The sequence below is a fragment of the Atta colombica genome, unplaced genomic scaffold (genome assembly GCF_001594045.1).
Source record: "Atta colombica isolate Treedump-2 unplaced genomic scaffold, Acol1.0 scaffold229, whole genome shotgun sequence".
NCBI lineage: Eukaryota > Metazoa > Arthropoda > Insecta > Hymenoptera > Formicidae > Atta > Atta colombica.
In genome coordinates, this window is record NW_017259326.1 from 29,796 (window position 1) to 51,550 (window position 21,755).

General features: G+C 34.8%; 1 protein-coding gene across 3 annotated transcripts in view; it reads left to right on the forward strand.

The window, feature by feature from the left end:
- The window catches only part of LOC108688368 (amyloid beta A4 precursor protein-binding family B member 1-interacting protein-like), a 130,689-nt gene that overhangs the window by 29,778 nt on the left and 79,156 nt on the right, over positions 1-21,755 (forward strand). For all 3 annotated transcript variants that reach the window (XM_018194605.1, XM_018194607.1, XM_018194606.1), the window contains one exon: positions 14,976-15,105. In XM_018194605.1, coding sequence (XP_018050094.1) covers positions 15,007-15,105 — 99 coding nt within the window. In that variant the 5' untranslated portion in view covers positions 14,976-15,006. The remainder of the gene's footprint in view (positions 1-14,975; positions 15,106-21,755) is intronic.

The window sequence follows — 21,755 nt, forward strand, 5'->3', positions numbered from 1 at the left end:
TTGTCTTTCCACTCCGATCACCGCAGGTTGCCCGAGAGCGGTTTGCGCTATTACAGGTTCGTCCGTGCGTAAACGCTCGCTCGAGGAGAGATCGACGATCCCCTCGATCTTTTACGCGACCCTGACTCTCCGTTTTGTGCGCGTTTCTTCATTCGTCAGTTTACAACAATGACCCACTTCGCGTTCGCTTGACACTCATATTTCGATGAAAGGATCTGTACTGTTACTTCCACATGAAGAATTAGAGTGTCAGCCTGTATATAATTCATAGGATGCTCATTGAGTTGTCATTTGTAACTAGAATATAGATAAAATATATCGGAAGTTTTGCCACTCCTTCGTGTTATATGTGTGTTCTCTTATCAATTCCATATCGATTATTTTTTTAATAAAGATTAAATGATGACTGTTAAATTATTAAAAATATAGTGAACTTAAAAAAATGAAAAATGAAGACTAATAGTGAATTCTTTCCAAAATCGATTTTTAATATCTTTTATTATGATTTATTAATTTGTATTCTACTCCTTCTTGAATGAGAAGAAATAATTTATCTGCGAGAGAAGTTATGTGGAATTTTCACGAGGATATATTATTTGTACCTTGGAATCCTTTAGGAGGCTGCAATGATGGCCAAATAAGGTCAGGAATGCATTCGAACATTGATTGGAACTAAAAGAATGTTCTTCCATGTGGTCGTAGAATAACTCGCAGGTCGATCTTTCACGAATCGAATTTCTTCGCGCATATTTTAATATCTTGAAAATTTCGAATAATTCATATTAATGAAAATTAAAACTATTTTAATACAAAAAAGTGAAAATTAGTTTGCGATTGCGAAACTAAGAAAATCATCTCTCATTTTTTTATAACATCAAATGGATCTGTTATCTTTAGATTCGGATATGAAAATAACAAATACATTGCATATACATGAAATTTTGTAATTATTATATATTGTAACAATTATTATTATATTATTAATTATGTTACACATTATATATTACATATTAACAATTTATTATATTATTATCAAAAATATAATACAAATCGGCAACATTGCGTTCAATAGAAGAAGCAGTTTTGCAACTATAATTGTACAATTCTTTAATATGATTGGTTTGTACATTCAGAGTTTTAGTAATGGACTAAGGAGTGGCCAAAAGCCAATCATATGAAAGACTCTTGTAACAATTGCAAAATTGCTTTTCCTGGCTTGAACGCAGCCATTGACAATTGCTTAAATAGTACTTTAAGAAGTTCTTTGAAGTTTCCGACACTCTCTCTCTCTCTCTGTCGTAAATTTAATTGTATATTATAGCGACAGAATCATAAAATGTGTGCGTACAAAAAATGTATGTATCTATTGAGGATATATATATCGATTATATATCGATCTTTACAACCTTGCACTTTCGAATCAGATTTCAGTTCACTGAATCGTGTTAGATAAAACAGTATCGCAGATTCGAGGAGCATGCATTTTCGAGTATAAATCGAATACCGATTCCATTATCTAGTGAAGAGGTGTACACGGCTGTCTGAACGTGAAGTAGAATTGATACGCTTGGAAAATCGTACATGCATTAAAAGCACCCGATTTCGTGCATTCTTATGTGTGAGTGCGTGAAAATATGACTCCAGAATAATATCGTCAGTTACATGAGGTCATTTCCGGGATGCTGACACAGTACACTGATTTCACTTATGTATATCAGTGCGTATTATGCGTATGTACTCTGTGTAGTTAATCAATCGTGTTTATAATTTCATGAAACACGAGATATGCACGTTCATGGAGTAAGAAATATTGGCGCCGCAAGACTGAGCACGAAAAAGTACAGAGAACACCGTACCGTATAATAAATTCAATAGTTTAGTGTCAAACTATTTTTGAGTGAAATTTGTTTCGAAGATATGATAGAAATGCTGATGGAAATCTGAGAAAATGACATTCTATTGAAAGAGATATATTTAATATGATAAGCTGTGCGCAAAATTATTTTTTAGTTGAAAATAATTCCATCAAAGAGGCAATACTTTTTTATAAATGTAATTTTTCTTCATTTTCCAATATAAATATATATATATATATATTTCTTTGGAAACTTTTATGTTAGAAATTTATGGTTTCTCGTTACATAGAGTTAGATCGGAAGGAGAACCGCTCTGTGGAATTTATTGCTTCGATATTAATCGAGAATCGATTGTCTTCTACTGCAGGAAAACTGCGAGCACAATATATCCGCAGATTAGAAAGTCCTCGATCTCAAAACGTTTTCATATCCTGAATCACGGGGAGAGGAAAGGTCAGTGGTCTTGAGGAGTTTTCTACCGCGGTTATGATTCTGCGGCTGCGTCAAAGTCGGCTCGTCACGCAACACGGTCATTCGTGCAAACGCACCGCATACGGCGAACGAGAGGCCGCGAGATAGACAAGAAGAGAGAAAGAGAGTGAGATAGACGAGAGAGAGAGAGAGAGAGAGAGAGAGAGAGAGAGAGAAGGAGGAAAGAGATAGATGGAAGGATAGGAGAAACGGGAGAGGAGAAGAGCAGGACTACAAACGTCGGCTTTACGGACGGACCCTGATACAGAGCCTAATAGAAATATCGATTTCGAGGGTCAACGCACCTCGCAGCGATACCTGTATACTTCGTGCATAATTCTTATTAAAGAACATCGTTGCGGTCGCGCACGATAAGTACTGAAAGCGGATTTTTGCCTTTCTTCTCTTTCGGAGAAATTTGGTCACAAGGGATGAGGGCTACGTTCGATTATGCTTTAGATTTCTTTTGCTTTAGGGTTTAGGCTATCTGTGAGATAATTGAAAAATATGGATACTGAGAAGAGTATAAGAGTCGATAAAAATGTATCATTATAAGAAAACTTGGAAATTTGTTACAAATGAAAATTAAAGTAATAAAATAACTTTCGATACGATCTATTACGTTTCAGAGTATAAGTCGATGAAAGAATCGAGAAAAGAACTTTTAGTTTCATTAAAGGATATGTTTTATAGATGAATTAAATTAATTTTTATGAAAAGAGACTTAACTCTTTTATAAATAACTTTTTCGAAAAACGAGAAAACACTTCGTATAACATTTCATTATCGGTATCAATAAACTATCTCTATCTGATGTCATTAAATATGTGTGATGTATATGACGAGAAATCGGAATAACGATGAAAATAGATGTTTCTCAAAGTATCAGTAGTCGTGTTTGAAATATATTAAAAATAATGAGATATTAAACATACATCCAGTGTCGTATGGTTCTTCGCATTCGATAAGATCTTATCGAGAACTTCAAAATTGTAAATCTTAAAGTGGAACTCTCAAATTAAAAAATATAGTATAATATTAAAAAATTTAGTTCTTCTTTATTTATTGAATCATATACGACAACATCAAATGATTGGTTAGCTTTGAACGTCTTAGATCATAGTTTATGTTTTAGCTAGGAGTTGATGTTCTCGAAAGCAGGCGGTCGTAGGCAGGATACCCTGGCCGGATGTGCGGCTCTCGTCAGTCAGAAGTCGCGAGTATAATGCGATCGAAATTCTATATTTAGAAGCGGTAACACCCGGTACAGCGCGGACGGTAGTCCGCGTATGGCGCAGCTATTCCTGTATTCTACGATCTTCTCCTTCGCTATCGTTTTCTTCGTTTTTCGTCTGCCGCTCGCTCCGCCTGGGGAAATTCTTCGAGGGCGGACGGATGCGCCAAACGAATGCAGAATCGCGTTCCCCGCGACATCGGACCCGCCGGCGCGCTTTGAAATATTTCCTTTATCTCCCGCAGGACCCCACTCGCAATTAAACGTAGCCGCGGCTTTTCCGTTCTCGCGATATTTAACCCCCTCGAGGGATTAAATATTCACGTTGCTCGCTACATTTCTCTCACAAAGCTATCTTACACTTGAAAGCCGATTTAATCGTTCAAATAATTACGCGTCTCAGCATTTGCATTGATTCTGTAATCGAATGATATCATAAAATGGAGTAACTTTAACAAAAAAATCAGGATTTTGGAAAAATGTGCGTTTATGAACGCATCTGGGACCTAGCTATTTTGGAAAGATTGTTACCGAAAGATGGAAATGCACGGCAATTATTTGACGAACTTAAACAAATGCTTCGCAACGACGAAGTAATCGTACAAAAGGTAATCGTACTTCTTCCTCATTGCTTCTAGAAATTAATCATTGACCAGAACGATTCTTTGCTTCGAACAAAGAATCATTCATGATTGGCGGCACATCTTAGTGTTATATCTCGATTGTCCGTATTAAGTTACCCGCGATGTGTCTCGACAATCGTTCATTCACGACTTGCTGAGCTCGAATTCAAATTTTACGTTTATTTCGCCCATGTATGGCTTTTCGACCTGTTACCATTGCATTCGTTTTGAATATCGTTAAAGATTTATCATCTCTCAAATCCAAATCGCAAATGAACCGTTGAAAAATAAAGTAATATATGTACAAATAATTTTTTCGCCTAATGTTTCAGAGAGTAAATCAGGATAACATCTCATTGAAAATAAATTTGTCATATTTAAGTGTGTTATGTGTAAATGTGATGTAACAACTCTCTGTAATAATTTCAATGCATAAAGTTAAATAGGTAATATTAAAGTACAAATCATTAAGGAATGATCACGGAAATAGCTGTTGCTATAATTAATGATGACTCCACGAATGCGATTGATAATATATCATTTGCTGAACGTAATGCCGAATGCTAATTAATCGAAAATAAATCGCATGCCATTAGAGCTCATTTAAAATTATGATCCCTATCATTGATTACGTGACGGAAAATCTGACGATGTTTGCGCGATTATTTCGTCACTCTTGCGTAACGTAAGCTGCTCTCGTTATAGAATCTCGCACACTTGGTAAAAGCCAGATCGGATCTGTGATTTGTTTTTCGTGGAAATATCGCACGCGTCTTATTTTGGTTCGACGCTTAGGCATGGTTGCCGAAAAATCGTCAATGTTATGATTTTTCCGCGAAAATGCCTTGCAACCGCCTGACTGGATTATTTTTTGAATGAATCACGAGAGAAGCGAGATTCATTCGCTAGTATGATATACTTGAATAACATCCAGATTATTTTCGCGTGACTATAGAATCATAAAAATAGAGAGCTGAGTATAAAATCTTCATTTTATTTTATACTTCTGATTTTACTGTATATAATTTTAACACATTTCAACATAATTTGTACATTTATAGGTAATATAGATTCCATTTCCTTTTCGTGCGGTCAATATCTCTTTGCTTCCTTTAAAGCTTTACTGCTATAATATTTTACTTATATGAAAAAAAATTCTGAATTTTTTTATGTACGATATTATATTAGTGACAGGGTAGCAAGCAAATCTGAAGGGGGAAACTCTTGTATGCAATCGATACTTGAAACCGGATACCGTATGTGTCGTATTTTGCAGGAGCGTGCTTGCGATGCAGCATGAGCGCAAACATGACGCCGCCGTTATTCGACGTCATCGCCTGGCGAGCCGGAACGCGATGTAGAACAGTCTTGGCATTCATGCCGATTCCGATGAGCCAGATACCCGCTGACTTATTAACAAGGGGAAATATGAATGAGTCGTGCCATTCCGGATTGCAAGTGATCCACGAAAGCAACCCTGTATTAGTTATTGCTGAGGTTATTGCCACATTAAAAGAAAAAAAAAAAAAAAATGAAAAGACCGCACTGAATAATTTTGACATGACAAACTGTTCGTGATGTTATAATTAATAATTGCCATATAATCGATTTGCTTCACAGCCTCTATTAGCAAATTAAAAGAAAAGTAATAAGGAACTTGGATAATATAATCCAAGACTTTTTTTTCCTTTAATAAGGAAATTGTAAGAACTTTATATCTGTCATAATTATTGCGGTCGTGTAGGCAGTTCAAAGCACCGCACATTCTCAATCTGACACTCGAAGGAGTTCGAGGTCGATTTTTTTGCGAGCGAACGTTTATTTCATTATACTTCCGCGAGTCAAGTCTGTTGTTCTGTCTCTTTGTTCCCGTAGTTCCTCCTTTCACTTCGTCGTCTGTCCTACTCTCCTTCCTGAGCTTAGCAGAGCTCTTTCTCTTTCGAGATCATCCTCTGTCGTGAAGGAGAATCGCGAAAGTGCGTAATGCGGCATCGGAGGCGCCACAAAAGGAAGAAGAGCATAACAAGTCGGCGAGGAACGAACGAATATGGAGTGCATCGAAACGAAACGACAGGAAGAACAGGAGAGTGCGCGAGAAACGTAGAATCTGTACAAAATTAATTTAGAATCGTTTTCTTTTAAACACCTTAATTAGATGGACATTAATTGATTTTAGTCATAATTTTTTGTTTTTTAATTTTTCCATTTATATAGAAATAATTTGGAATGTAAAATTTGTGTTACAAAGAGCATTGTAAAAACGTTTTATACGTAAAGAAATATAATTAGCATATCTGTAAAATTTTAATTTTGATTTCTCACGAAAACCTCACGTATCTTCATTTTTATTGCTGATATTCTATTGTATTTTCCATAAAAATATACAGATGCAACTTTTCCATTCAATTCTGGAATTATGTACTTTCTTATATTACGCAAGAATTGTGCAATATATTTTTTCTATCGCGCACATAGAAATATTACAAATGATATTAGATATATATTATTGATAAACAGTATCTTTATCGATTATAAATGTTTGAATTAATTGTGATTCATTAAAATAATTTTAAGAATTTTAAAGTTTTTCTACATAATTATAAAAAATTAATAATTCATAATGTTACTATGTTATTGTTAATGATTTTTTAATGTATCTCTCTGTTAACATTTTATACACATTGCATCGTGACTCACTCTTCTTGGTGTTGGTTTCGATATTCATTAATATAAATGTTTCAGTCAAGATTATCGATGATGCACCACGCTTGAGAGTTTTCTGCGGAATGTATTTATCGTCAATTAAAATTTCCAAGGTCTAAAAAACGCTGCGATATACGATGTACATTAATCGTTTTTAGGCAAAAAAGAGAGAGCTTTATCCTCACTATTTGATCCTACCGTTTGATATATTTTTATATGTTGGCGCAGTAAAAGCAGTAGTGAATATTTATTTTGCATTATTTAAACGGCTGTAATTTTTAACAAAATAATTCCAGTCATGTCATATACTAATAAATTTTGAAGTTTCTCGATCGTTAAATTAATAATAAACTTTTTCTCTTTTTTTTTTATGTTTAGTATTTTCACACATGAAAAAAATGATACATTAATAGCATTAGCTAATAGCAGTTTAATTAAAAATAATCGTGTTAATCTAATAATATAACATTAATATTTATGAAACAAATATGCTCTCTTTAAAATGAAGTGTCTCATGTTTAATATTGCTATTGAAAAAATTAATAAAATTAATTAATAATTATTTTTAATTAGAAATGCTGTTAATTAATGCTGTTAATATATTTTCCCTTTTTTCCATGTGTAAATATGTATTAAAGATATAATTTGTAGCGCTGCACATAATAATTAATTATCCTATTTGCTGGAATAAACGACGATAATAAAAAAACCATCATTACAATGCTTGATAATTACCTTGGAAATAACCTTAGCGGCAATACTTCCGCAGTAAATATTAATATATAATCTCAGAACAAGTGCTATACTTTATTGTTAGCGAAATTGCGAAATGAGATCCCTGCAAAGAGATATCTCCTAACTAAATTGCATACGTTGCGCATTTGTAATTCAAATATCGCAACATTGTCCGTGGATTAACATGCCGGAATCTTTCGCTCGTCGCTTGCGTGAGGCGTGAAATATCGGATGCAGTATTAGTTGCTTGTATAAGATGATATTATCGTATTAAGGATGCCGTCACTGTCTACTGTGATGCTGTTGTATAAGAAGTTCCAAAAGTCATGTATTTTCGCAAGTATAGCAGAAAAGTTAGATATTTCTTTGTATAGAGTTATTAAAAGTATTAGAAGAAAACAGTAGGAAAATTCTTATTAATATCAGGAAAAAGGAGAATATTTTTTGAATTAAAATCTAAACTGGAGAAATAACAACTTTTATTTTGATAAAGGAGAAATTGATAAGAGAAGTAGCAATATTTTTATAATAATAATTGAATAATTTCTCTTAGTGGAATTATTTACATACACTGGTTGAATTTTTCATCGTAAAATTGATGCCGTTTCGTGATCCAATAAGTAGGTACCATGAAAACGAAAAATTATTTGTTAATTTACGACGAATCGCACATTCCTTTTCTTGCGAAACAGCACGCAACAATCCGGAAGGGTTAATATCTGTTTCCGGACACGTGCCTTGCGTGCCGAGACAATCGCGTTGCTCCGTGCAAATTGTCTTTAATCGCTCTCCTGACGCGGACTATGGTAGCTTCTCGAAGGTGGTACGAAATCGTTGGGGTATTATTTAGCATCGCCATGGGCAACGACAGTACTTATTGAGCGACACCGTCGAAGTAGCGTTCGTAGTACATCGCTCGAACCTGTATTCGTTGAGAACACGAATTTCTAAAAAGTGCGTCTGACCGGTTGGTCATCAATAATGTAGTCATGACGTAACTGGTGCTTATACTGCTACTCTAGAGCAGCATCTATTGATTCGACCTGTCGAATAAAACCGATAATGTCGTCAATGTTTTATTCTAGGATGACGCACATGCAAGTTTCAAGGAGCTATGATCCCAAGAATAATAATAACGATTGCAGATATACAACAGCTGTGCGGAGTAGTTCGCAAAGTTTTCCTTAATGAGAAAGTGATCATGAATATAAATAATTTTCAAGTGATATATAGCTAAGAATAGTTTAATGAATTTGGCTGCAAGAATACATATATAAACAATCAAAATTTATTTAAAGTTAAGGAAATTTTAATATGATTTCAATCTGAAACTTAATTAAAATACTTAAAATACTTAGCAATTTAACAACGAATAGCATTTTCAGTTACATTATTTCACTTTTCCAATTTCGCGACCAGTTTGTCGGGATTTCGCACATCCATCCTGAAGAATCCTTTTTCGGAGAAACTTTCGAATAGTTGGTCGAGGGTTTCCTCGAGTATACATGTGAGTCATCGGACACCCTTCGAGCACCCTTTGAAGGAGATCTGTTGAATCCATCGTTCCAGGTTTTCTCAACCCTCGTTTCCGTGTCCGCGGAATTTCTTTACGGCGGGACAAGCTTGTGTTCCATAAGCCAGATCTGAACGCGAATGCTAGAAGGTGAGGATCGATCGAATCGGGGCGTTGCACGGAGAGTACCCTGCGTGAAAGAGGAGATAAGGCTCAAGGAAAGACGGTGCATCCTTCCCGAGGGTGACTTCCGCCATTGCTGATAGGAACGTGAGGTGCTCACAATCTTTCTACAAATACCTCGTTGTATTTTACGGCCTAACGTAATCGTGTGCGTTAATTCGCGTCTGAATTTTTATTAAATTACAACTTAACAATTATGTTAGTCGCGAGATCTATTTAAGCAAATCATTTTAATCGATTTACATGAAAAATACGAACTTTATCATCAAAATTTATATCGGTCTTATTTTATAGCTTAGTATATTTACATAATCTAGATATATTTTTAATTTTATGCGTTAGAGCATAAAATTATTACTGTAATTTTATATTGTACTATATATAGCTAAAAAGAGTAACGCATTTTGTAAACGAAAATAAAGAATGAAACGTTCCATATCTCAGTCATATTATATTTCCGTATTATTTTCAAGTTAAACGATACTGCTTGTTTCATGATATCAGCTTAGATATCTTTTAACTTGATAATATCAAAATGTTTCTGTGTCGCATCGGCCTTACGAATAAAGTCGATTACGATTCATGGTGTGCTGACATGTCAATTTGACGACAATCTCTTCCGTTCCTTGCTATCTCGTTCGCGTAAGTCCTTGAGGCACTTTTGCTAAGAAGCTCATCCCTTGCGTTGATCTTCACGATATCTCGTATATTCGTTTCGTGCCGGGATCTCTGGTAACTCATTCGTATCTGTTGCATCTCTCGCGAGCGAGAAGATATCACTAATTCGACGATAAACGAATCGAGTCGAAGCTGTTATTGATGTGACTTATAAGCGTTGTGATATCTGGTTGATACTTGTATAGATAACACCATATCTGAGCGCTTTAAAAGGATTCCACGGAACTGGAAGTTATCTTTTTAAACTTTTTTTAACCTGAATTACTTCTGCTATGGATTCATAATATGGATGTTTTATTAGCTGATTTGTAATTCTTTCACGGAATCATATATGATAAGGAAAAAAGAAAGCATTCGAGTTGCGTTAGTTAGAGATACAACCATTTTATGATTACTTCATTGGAGTCTGAATAAAGCTGTTTGCTACTCTGACACGATCGATCACTCTAGTTGCATGAGGGATGAACTGTGCATAGTCGAAGAGGCGCCTCGTTATCGATGTAGGAACCCGTTTCTTCGGTTGAAAGACAAGCCGTCGTGAGCCATCTAGCTGCAACATTGGTTATGTCGCCGCTGCTGGAGAAACGGGAGAGCTTTGTCTGCTCGTTGCATTATTAATCGAGCAATCGATATCTCGGTCTATGTTTCATGCACACACACTATCGCGCGTTAGCCCGTCACTGTACGTATTACGTTATTTCATCAACTTGCATATTTTCTTAACTTTTTGACTCTATTCAATATTTTTCCTTTAACCTAACTAAAATTTCTGTAATCTTTTTATCGACAAGGCTAAAAAGATTAAAAATTGTTTATAATTATTTATAACAGTGTGCTCTACAAATTTATTACTTCTGCGTTTTATATTTTTGTAACAACTTGTTATAATAACGATATTACGAAGAAAGAGCAAATGTACAATGAATCTTTCTAAAATTTATTAAATATTTCATTGCGCTTGTACATAAATTGTTAACTGAATTATATAAAACTCAGATGTAAAGCAATAATAAAATTTTAAAAGTCTTTATAAATTTATTGTACAACATTATACATTAATATGCTCCAACATTTCAGTGAGATTTCTCTTGTACATCTTATTTTATTCCCAATTTTAAATGGGGAGCAATAGGTGATATATATATATATATATATGTTACGATTATCTGATATTATATCAGAAGAGGAAATTATTATCAAGTCATATTAGCGTTTACACAGCCTCGGAATAAAAAATATGGAACGATCGCAAAGTGTCGCGAGTATAACATTTTCTACGCTTGTTTCGATGAAGGCAAGAAAGTTGCATCGTCCGGCAAGCAGACGCGTCGCTACGCATTTTCCGTCTTTGCTCTGCGTGTTCCGCGATCCGCGCTCTCATGTCCGCTCTCTATCGCGATGTAAACCTTGCAAGGACACCTCGTCCAGTGCACGGTAAACCCGTTCCTCTCTTACCCTTGTCATCTCCTCTTCCCTGCCGCAATTAGCAGCGCAGTTTCGCGTTACTTCGGTGGAATGCAACGCTATTCCGCCCCGACCGCGAAACGATTACACCGCACCTGCGTGGTATGGCGTGGCGTGTTTATGTCAACCATCCGGCGATGCGCCATTCAACTCGGGCACGCATCCGCGAGTTGTTCTGTTTTATCTAAAAGTGACCCACAACGGATCGCTGCTTTCCCACACGCGTTACCACGGGAACTTGAAGCATCAACCCTTTTGCAAGCTGCCACGCGATATGTGAAATGTTAAAATGAGAGTTCCGTTGCAGTGATTTTTTTTTAAACTCGATTTCTTACACGTGTTTCTAAGAAGTAAAGAATAGATTCCATCATAAATTCTTTGTTAATTATTAATATAAACATCCGACATATTCGTGAAACTTTGCGTTCCTACAAGAGAACATTTCTTCAAGCTTCAAATCTCTTTCATGTTGTAGGAAGTGTATTTTATGATAGAAAGTCTTATTGATATCGGTTAATCACGTAACTATGACTGGCTAATCACAGAACTATGCCGCTGAGTTAAGATCTTACTAGCTACTGAAGGTCCCTCGATAGGAGTGGACAGTGGAAGCAAACGACGGTTGCATTGCTGCAGCGTGACGTGATATCGAAATAATTAACAGTCGCGCGTGTGCATTTATCCGGAATGGTGTCTAATCAGAATTAATGAAATCGATACGGTCCACCTACAATTATTGTGACGAGAGGACCATTTTGTGCGCATGTCGCAATCGGGGATGCGTTTTGTCGGAAAAGTGCAAAAAGGGGGAGGAGCAATGAGTGGATTTCTCTCGAGACAATCGGACAATTAAATTAATTTTCATTACTGGTAATGGCGTCGTGTGCACTTGACCGCGATGCACAATCGCGACAAATTAATCTAATGTCTCGTTAGCATTATCTGTAATTACGGTTTCTTGATATTTAATGCGACTGTTATTTTTAATCCCGAATTGCACGCAATTTTACCTTAACCCATTTTGTATATTGCATCGCACGTTCAGTAAAAAATAATAATATTTTGAAATATTATTTCAAAATACATCTCATTTCGCTGCAGTGATTAATAATAGCAAAATATTATTTTTATATATTGGGAGTACAAATTAGTTCGGTCCGTTCAAAAATGCATTTATTTCAAAACAAAATGAATGAACAGATCAATTAAAGTATTGTCCATCGCTGCCTTCTACTTTTTTCTCTCAGGCAATTTTCGAATTCCATCTCGAAAAAATGATTCGTCTTTGGAGGCGATCCAATTTTGAAGCCATTTTCGATTTCTGCGAAAGAAATGAACCGGTGACTTGCTGCATCCTTCGGAACAACCAGAGCAATATCCGGAGAATACGGCGGGTGCGATAAAACATTTGAGTGTTTCCAAATATTTTTTTATGACTTTAGCGAGGCCGAGCGTTGTTATGAAGAAGAATAACTTTATCATGTCTTTGCTCATATTCCGGCCGTTTTTCTCGCAATGCACGGCTCAAACGAATCAATTGTAGTCGATACCGATCGCCCGTAATGGAATCGCGCGGTTTCAGCAGCTCATAGTAAACAAGACCCTTTTGGTACCACCAGATACAGATGATCTTCGAATCAAGAATGTTCGGCCGTGGTGTTGATGTTGAGATCGATGGCAATGATTGACCGAGCTTAGCGTAGTATTTTTTCTTCTTGGGATTGTCGTAGAATACCCATTTCTCATCTCCAGTCACAATCCGATGCAAAAAACTTTTCTCTGTTGTCTTTGAATCAGCTGTTCGCAAGTGAAAAATCGCCTTTCAATATCTCTCGGTTTCAGTTCATAAGGCACCTAATTTCCTTGTTTTTGACCCCATTCCCATGATTCTCAATCGTACAGAAACGGCTTGTGGAGTTATCTCCAATGATTCTGCAAGCTCCTCTTGCGTTTGACTCTGATCTTCTTCGAGTAATGCCTCTAATTCTTTGTCTTCGAATGTTTTTGGCTGTCCAGAGCGAGGCTCGTTTTCAATGCTGAAATCTCCATCCTTGAAACGTCGAAACCATTCTCTACATGATTTATCAGTTGGAGCAGTGTCACCATAAACTTCGACAAGTATTCGATGGGCTTCAGCCGCACTTTTCTTCCAATTAAAGTAGAAAATCAAAACCTCCCGCAAATACTGCTTGGTTAACACAAAATTCGACATTTCAAACACAGTAAAAATCAAGGTTTATGAAATTCAAAGCGATATAAACTGAATATTATTAGCAGATTTAACCTCTCTGAAATCGCCAAAATCAACTGTTACTATGAACCATTCACAACAGCTAGAGCGATCTTTAAGGAAACAGACCGAACTAATTTGTACTCCCAATAAATTATATTGTATCTGCTTTTTGTTATATTTGCGCATATTATTAATCATTTCAAAATTATATTCAAGCAATTAAAATTTAACTTTTTAATATTTTACATTCAAGGAATTATGAAATACTTTAATTTATTTTTCAAAAGTAATAATTCTTATTATTTAATTAATTTATTATTCGCTTTACATATAACATTGCATAATTAGATGTTAAATTTAATTACTTATTACTTCAATGGATAGCATCTATATTTAATTAATTCCATATTAGTAAGATATGTTTTAGTAAACTCAAGTAAGACGATCACACAAACCTACGCCCCAGGGTTAACTAATTACAACGAAGCAGAATTCCACGTTTCAATTTGCGGCACGAGTATATCCAATTATACGAGTTAATGAAAAGGAATTGTGACAAAGCGACATTTACGCTCGCGTCGCTCGCATTTCTACGATCACAGTTTCGGTCCTATTAATGAGAATTTCGGGCCAAGGCTCGTTCAACACTACTACTAAATGTTTCGTCAACATTTCTGCGCCATCGCAGCTGGTAACCGCAAGTTACCCTCGAGCGAACAAAGCTATATTACGTAGACGGTACATATTTGTCGATGACATACTTGCACACAGCGCAAAGTGAAGGCAACGTATGGTAATAATGCAGAATTATGCGAGAGAATACTTAATTCCTAAATTCTCTAATAATTTTTACAATTTTTCATAATCATTTAGATGTACGTATATATTTGATACGTATTTGTCGTATTGATGTACTCTGTTAAAGAAATAAAAAATAAAATTTTCAAAATGTTATTGGACTTCTCCGTTTCATAAAATAAATTCAATTTTGATAAAAGTGTCACGTTTGCCAGCGAGCTTCTATTATTTTACCGAATTTCTCGTTGTTTTAATTTCTACAAATTTATTATGGCAATATTCGGTGATTGCATTTGATTTTAAATTTGTACAATTAAATTACACAAATTATATAGAGATATAGAGAGGATTTTAGATATAGAGATTTTAGATATAAAGGATTTTCTGTAGATGAGAAATCATCTTTATTTGAGATTTTGAAATAATAGGTATTTCGATGGAAATATTTAGAAAAGAAATCTGACGATCCAAATTTTCTGTGCAGGAAAAACGATTCAACGGACAGTCGGCTCGTCATGGAGCGATATGAGGAAGAAGCCGAGGACAGCGACAACGAGACAGATCCTGAACAGCTTCTGAACGAGTGGCTAGGCGAGTTGGATAGCCTGACAGTGGTGAGTTTATATTTCTCTTCACGTGGTTTCTTCTTAGTTGTTTTACGGTCAGGATCCACAAACAACTGCCGTTGTACTAATAGCGTGTAAGCAGCTAAATGTTCCGTGAAGCAATCATAAATATTTCAAATGTCTAAAAAGAATTAAAAAAAAAGTTTTATTTTTCCAATAAATTTATATAATAATAATAGATTTATATAATAATAATAGGAGTCGAGACTCCCATAGCAGTAATATTTATTCATCGTAAACAGCATATGTATTGTTAAATATCCTATATGGAAACAATTGTAAACACAGACGGCATGTGGCAATTAATTATATGTAGCGCATATACATCTAAGGGTTACTCGAAATTGCATGTTACGGCAATTAATCGTAAATGACATATATAACTAAATTGCCTTGAAACAATTATAAATAACACGATCTTGGATTGCGATGATTTATTATAATTCTTATTATTTATTGTAATGTTCATGACAAAGAGAATATATTACGCTGGATTTTTTAATTAAGGAATTTTTAAGCGTTAAATAAAGCAGTAGACAGTGCAGTGGTATAAATTTAACGTCTTTAATTAAACATCTCGATATGAGACGATGTGTAAGGAGACTACGACGTAGAATCGCTGTCAAACAAGAAATTTCGATCTGATTAGTTTGAAAGACGAGGCGATCCAATGAAGAGGCAGCTGACTAACTGCCTCTCTTGAGTACGCGCTTCTCAATTGATGTCAATTGGCGCGTGGTCTAAATGATTCGCTAGTAGCTCGCACGAGAAGTAGCTGATGCGAGTTTACTTCCTTGAAAAGCGTGCACACGTTCCGCGAGTATATGTTTCTACATTTGAGATTAGTAGTCAACCACTGCGAAATATGCCGACAGTTACAATTTTACATAACAAAATACACATGAAATTTATTATCAATAAATCATATCACATAAATCAAATGAATATATGAATTTTCTGAATAAATTTGGACGAAACGTTTGGTTATATAATTGCTTATAATATCGATTATATAATTATCTGTATTATTTATAACCGATTACGACAGTTTATAATATCTACTATAATTGTATAATACTTGCAACATACTTATTTATTACTTCAGTAATACGACACTAGCGTTAAATCTAAAAATATTTTATAGATATCAAAATTTCAGATTTTTCAAATGAAAGGATTTTCAATTAAAGGGAAACTCATTGTAAATTAAAAATCATATATTTTAATATCTTTTCTTAATAAAATAAACTTCGTATATCTCGAATATTTAAAGAACCATTTTTCTGTTGTAATACTGGCTTATACATAAGGAAGGACTAAAATGTTCCTTATAAATTACTTTCGGACGCTAATATACATATCTTTCTAGTTCGCGATCTTCGCGATTTACGCAATAGCGAACCCGACAGAATTGTCGGCAATTGACGTGTCCGAGTGACTGCGACACGAACTTTGTCCAGAGTAAACCAATGTTCGTTCTTGCTGATTATGAGTGCTTTTAGCACACTTCCTGCCTAGAGGCTCGTGGCCTGTCTTGCGGTTGTTTCTAATTTCATTAAATCGCGGATAATTGCTTTCTTGACTGATCCTCTGTTATGTTGTTAGTTGTATTAGCGACTTTCAGCACGCTTGCAAGCATGATTTTACCGAACATTCCGCGGCGTGGCGATCTGCGAAACATTGTTATGAAGTTCGAAGACTCTCTTTGTCGTTAGTTGTACGAGCGGAAAAGTTTGTACATTTACTTCGTAAAAATTCTCTCGCTGGGCTTGTCGGAGTAATAGAGAAATTTTTAGATTAATCCGTGAAAACGAGCGACAAGTTATTCCATATCTTTTTTTGACAGCGCTTTTCCTATTATTTGCTGTAACGAGATTTTCAGGAACTTGAAATAAATCTTTGTCACATTATTTTGTTTTAAAAACTTTAATGTCATCAACTTGTACAATGGATTCGTTTTTCTTCGGCGTTTCTCGAGATACCTGTTGAGTATCTTCTATTTTGCATACAGACGAGTTTATATAGGTCTTCTCGAGCGTAGCTTGTATTTTCAAGACTACAACTCCATTTCACGAAGTTGTAGGAAATTAAATTGGAAGAACGCCATGTGCGCTGGATTTGTTAGATGGCGATGTTCCAATTAATATTTTATTAGATGATCTATTCTTTTCATTTTGAATTTGGATCTACAATCAATTTAATCGTTCTCTTTTCACGATCAACGGCCTTTAAATTTAATTTAACGTGATTTAAAAATAGAATAATTCCTCGTATGAAATATCTCTTAAATTTTTCCACGACATCCACGATTTCTGGTGAACCGGGATGTGTATAAGTCTTAATTAAAACTGCGGTTAATCTGATTGCAAACGTTTTATACTTCGTTCTCGAGGAGTAAAAGTATTCGCTGAAAGTAAAACCGTGACGAGTATAACCTTGAACCTTGCCAGTCGATACGACGAATGGACACTCGAGAATCGAGTCTAGTCAGTGAAAGATGGATGAGTAGAAGTACGCGAGCACATCTACTTGCACTTGGCCGTTTCGGGGTGAAGGTTTGGCGAATCGATAGTCGAGCAATTGAGTGCCATTGCCCCGCCATTATACGATATTTACTTTACAGAGGGCAGAATAGCTAAAATTACGATAATTGGACAAATATATAGTGAATGACTAATTGAAAAGATATTAGCAGATAATTCCTTTTAAATTTTATCGAATGCTTCATCTTTGCATCATATTTGCATCTACCGTTCCTCTACAGATTCTTTGAAATTTGAAATTTGAATCGAATTATTTATGTATAAATTGCGAAAAATTTGTAATAGAAAAAAATAGTTCAAGTGACTGTATAGAAAGACGACTTGTTTGGTATTTCCATAGTTTGTTAGCTGAACTTTGTCATCGTGATCATATGGTCGTCGAATACTTATTTCGATGAGTAATATCGTTTATATCATTAAGAGTTTTTATCTATGTACGAGATATGAAATTTTTTTTATAGATCTTACTCGCGTAAAATGCGTAACATTTCATGAGTTGCATCGCATCAGGAACAGTAAATAAGCAATCGTCCCTGGGCTTTCTCTTTGCCCTGTTGCTTTCTTCTTATTTCACTTTTATTTCGAGATCGATGTCTCTATGGGATGTAACGGAAGAAGCGAGAGAGGAAGAAAGGGAAGAAGAGAGGAAGAGAAAGAGGAAGAGAGCTTTTGCTTGCACTTGCACTTGGCGATGCATCGGAGGTCGGTCAAGGCGCCTGTACAGATCGATAACCTGGCAACGCGGAACGGATAACGTTGCAACTGTGGTCGCTGACCTCTACGTGGTCACAGAATATTCGAGAGAGCGTTGGAAGAGAATACTGGAACATCTCGAGAAATATTATTAGTTAGAATCAAGTTACCATCATTTTCGTCTTGCACTTTAGAACGTCTCCTTATAAAGTGTCTCTAAAGAGAAGCAAGATTAAGCCTCGAAAAATTTCGAATTAAAAATATAAAGCGCATCACTATATATATCCTTACAACATATTTTAAATGTGGAATTAAAAATTTCAGTAAATGAGCAGAAAAAGAATAAACAACATCTATGATTGTGTTTTCTATCTATCTTCCAATAAAAATGGGAAGTTCGATTGAATTAAACTATTAAGCTATGCGCATTTAAATCGAATGGAATACGTTAGAAGGAAGGATAAAGCTCATAAAATATGGAATATCTATCTCTTATGATCTCCGCTTCACGGAAATAATATTTTTTCGTTATTTTTTTCGCATATTCCATGAATTATTCGCGATGATTAGGGCGTTACGGTGTTGAACACTATCGTGCACATTGGCTGGCCGTTCCATCGACGAAACGCGTATCGGGGACGTAACACAACGCGAACACCGAGGTGTCCAATTTGCAGTCACATTCCGCTCGGGGATCAGAGTATTTTACGCGAGGCGTTACAAATGAAATTATCATGGTTCGCTAAATTGCGCAATAGTTATCTCCTATTTTAATTGCATGATAATTTATCCTATTTTAAATGGAGAGTAATTTGGCGACGATTAAAAAATAATGCGATTTGTATTTTTGTAATAATCTACAAGACAATGAAAATGAATAACCGATTTATTTACTTTTTCTTTCATGAAAACATTTAATTTAATGATAATGTTTTAATTGTAATGCACACCTTTGCAACTAGTTTATGAAGAATGTGAAGTTTTAGATTTATTAGTTCATTTTTTTTTGTTTTGTACGGATATTGTTATGATAAAGTTTTTTCACAACAATGAAAATTCTTATTGTTAATTTAATTTTTAATTTGGTAAAAAAGTTTTGTTCATTACACTTTGGTCAGCAATTTGTATGAATACTTGAAATTATTTATTGAAGAATTGGTTGTGTAGAATTTTTGACGGTACGCATCAAATCATTTTTAAAAATCTTTGACGATTGTTTAAGTATCTCTTACGTCATGTAGCTATCATCAAAAATGATTATCCTGGGAACTGTGCTATCTTTGTTCCATACGTTACCGACAACAGGCAGTTTCTTGTTGCGATACTGGTAATGTAGGTTTCAGCCTTAACATGTCTCTCTTCATAGTTACACGATTGGAACACGTGTGGAGCTGGATATCTTCATCAGAAAAGAAGTTGTTCATTAGGAAAGAATTCTTGATAATTACGCAGGGGTGATTTGTATTTATAATTAGATTTGAATTTATAATTAGCAATCTGTGGATTCGACTTCAATATGCGAATATTTGTATATCAAATATACCCATATTCATTTCAGTGTGTTCTTACCTTTAATTTTCGCTCCAAATTCCTATATCATATTCAGACACTTTTATGAACAATAAATATTTGAGGAGAAGATACTTAATTTAAGAATAACGAGTAGAATAGAAATAAGAACTATATTCTATATACATTTTTTAAATAGATTGAATAGGATAGCGAAAACCAAGGCTTAATACATATTTTTTTTAATTAAGAAAAGAAGTTTTGATCGAGTTAAAAAATAAGCAATAGATATTCTGATGAGATCAATCTGATGGAGAATTACCCTATAAATATTAATATAAATTTTTTATATAAATTTTTTATAAAGTGAAAAAACGTGTAGAAGCAATTTATTTTTTTATATAACGTACCGCAAATATATATAATGAAAATATATCTATTTTTATTCGAAATTCGAATTTCATCAGAAAACCCACAAAGTTTACAGTACGATTGCTCTTCATTCGCTGATTTGATTGATTCTCGCAATCCCGCGGCAGCCATTCCAAACTTGTAATTATCAAATTCACGGTACAACATGACAAGCTACATCCCATTACAGAGACTGATAAGGCTCAAGAGGCTAAATAGTTCATTATATCATTTGATCATTTGCATAATGAGGGCAAATCGGAGCGAGCGCGAACGGCGAGCCTCGCGGCGAAATAGACAAATGGTTAAGAGCTTCCGGTGGCTATTAACATGCGGGCTTCGTAGTATCCGCATCCGCGCCGAGACTTCGTGGTCATCCTTAATCGTGACGGAGCCAAGGGAGCCTTTGTTCCATAATATTACTGTATCCGGTATGGGTACTTATTTATTATTCTTTTGTTGATAGAGGGAAACTATATATAATTCGAGCGCACATTGCTCGCACGTGACTTTGGAATATCTAGTTTAGAATATAGAGACTATTTTTATTAATTGTTATAATGGATCTTTTAATTAAATTCTGCTCTCAATAATCTTGTAATATGTCAGCGTATAAATAGTTATTCCATTGTGCAGTGAATATTGTTTAGATCATATAATTTTCCAGTCACGTTTTCTTCTCAATTAATCGCAGAGGAATTAGACTTCGAGTCTTTAATAATTGCCTGTTTATAAAACGAGAGGGGTATAAGCACGTGAAAGATTATCCTTTTAAGAAGATAAAGGTTAATTATCGGTTTATCAATTGGGGATGTGTATTACGTGGCGTATGAGTGACTCACAAGATTATCGTCAATTTTAAATCGTGCAGATCCATCAGCGATGACCCTTGGCCGCAATCATACCTTTCGAGAAGCCTAAAACATCGTGTGGAGAAGAAAATTAGGTGGCCTCTTGATCTTACTCTCAAGACTTCATCATACGATAACCAATAGACTTCGAGTAACGTTCTTCGATAAAATAAAGTAGCACTTATCGAGCCATTAAATTAGCGAAAGAAGATTATGTTAAAGAAAAATGTTCTCAATTTCAAATCCGTTTACGCACGATATATCGTACTTTAGTGTCTTTATTATATAAAGATTTACGAATCACGCCCACAATGAGTGACAAAGGTGAATGGCGAGCTTGTAAAATATTTTTTCTTTTTAACTGTCTTAATGAAGAATAGAATTATTTTATATTGAATCAAAATATATTCAGAGCATAAATTTAGTTAAAAAAATAAATCAGTATTTTTTTATACTAACAATACTGTGTAATCATATTACGTAGATAACAGAACTTTGTTCAACAAACGTTAATTAATAATAAATAGATATTTAGGCCGATAATCATAATCAATTCTTATATTTAAGATGTTTTAAGATCTGGGAAGTTAGTATGTTATTCTATTGATATATATATATATATATATATATA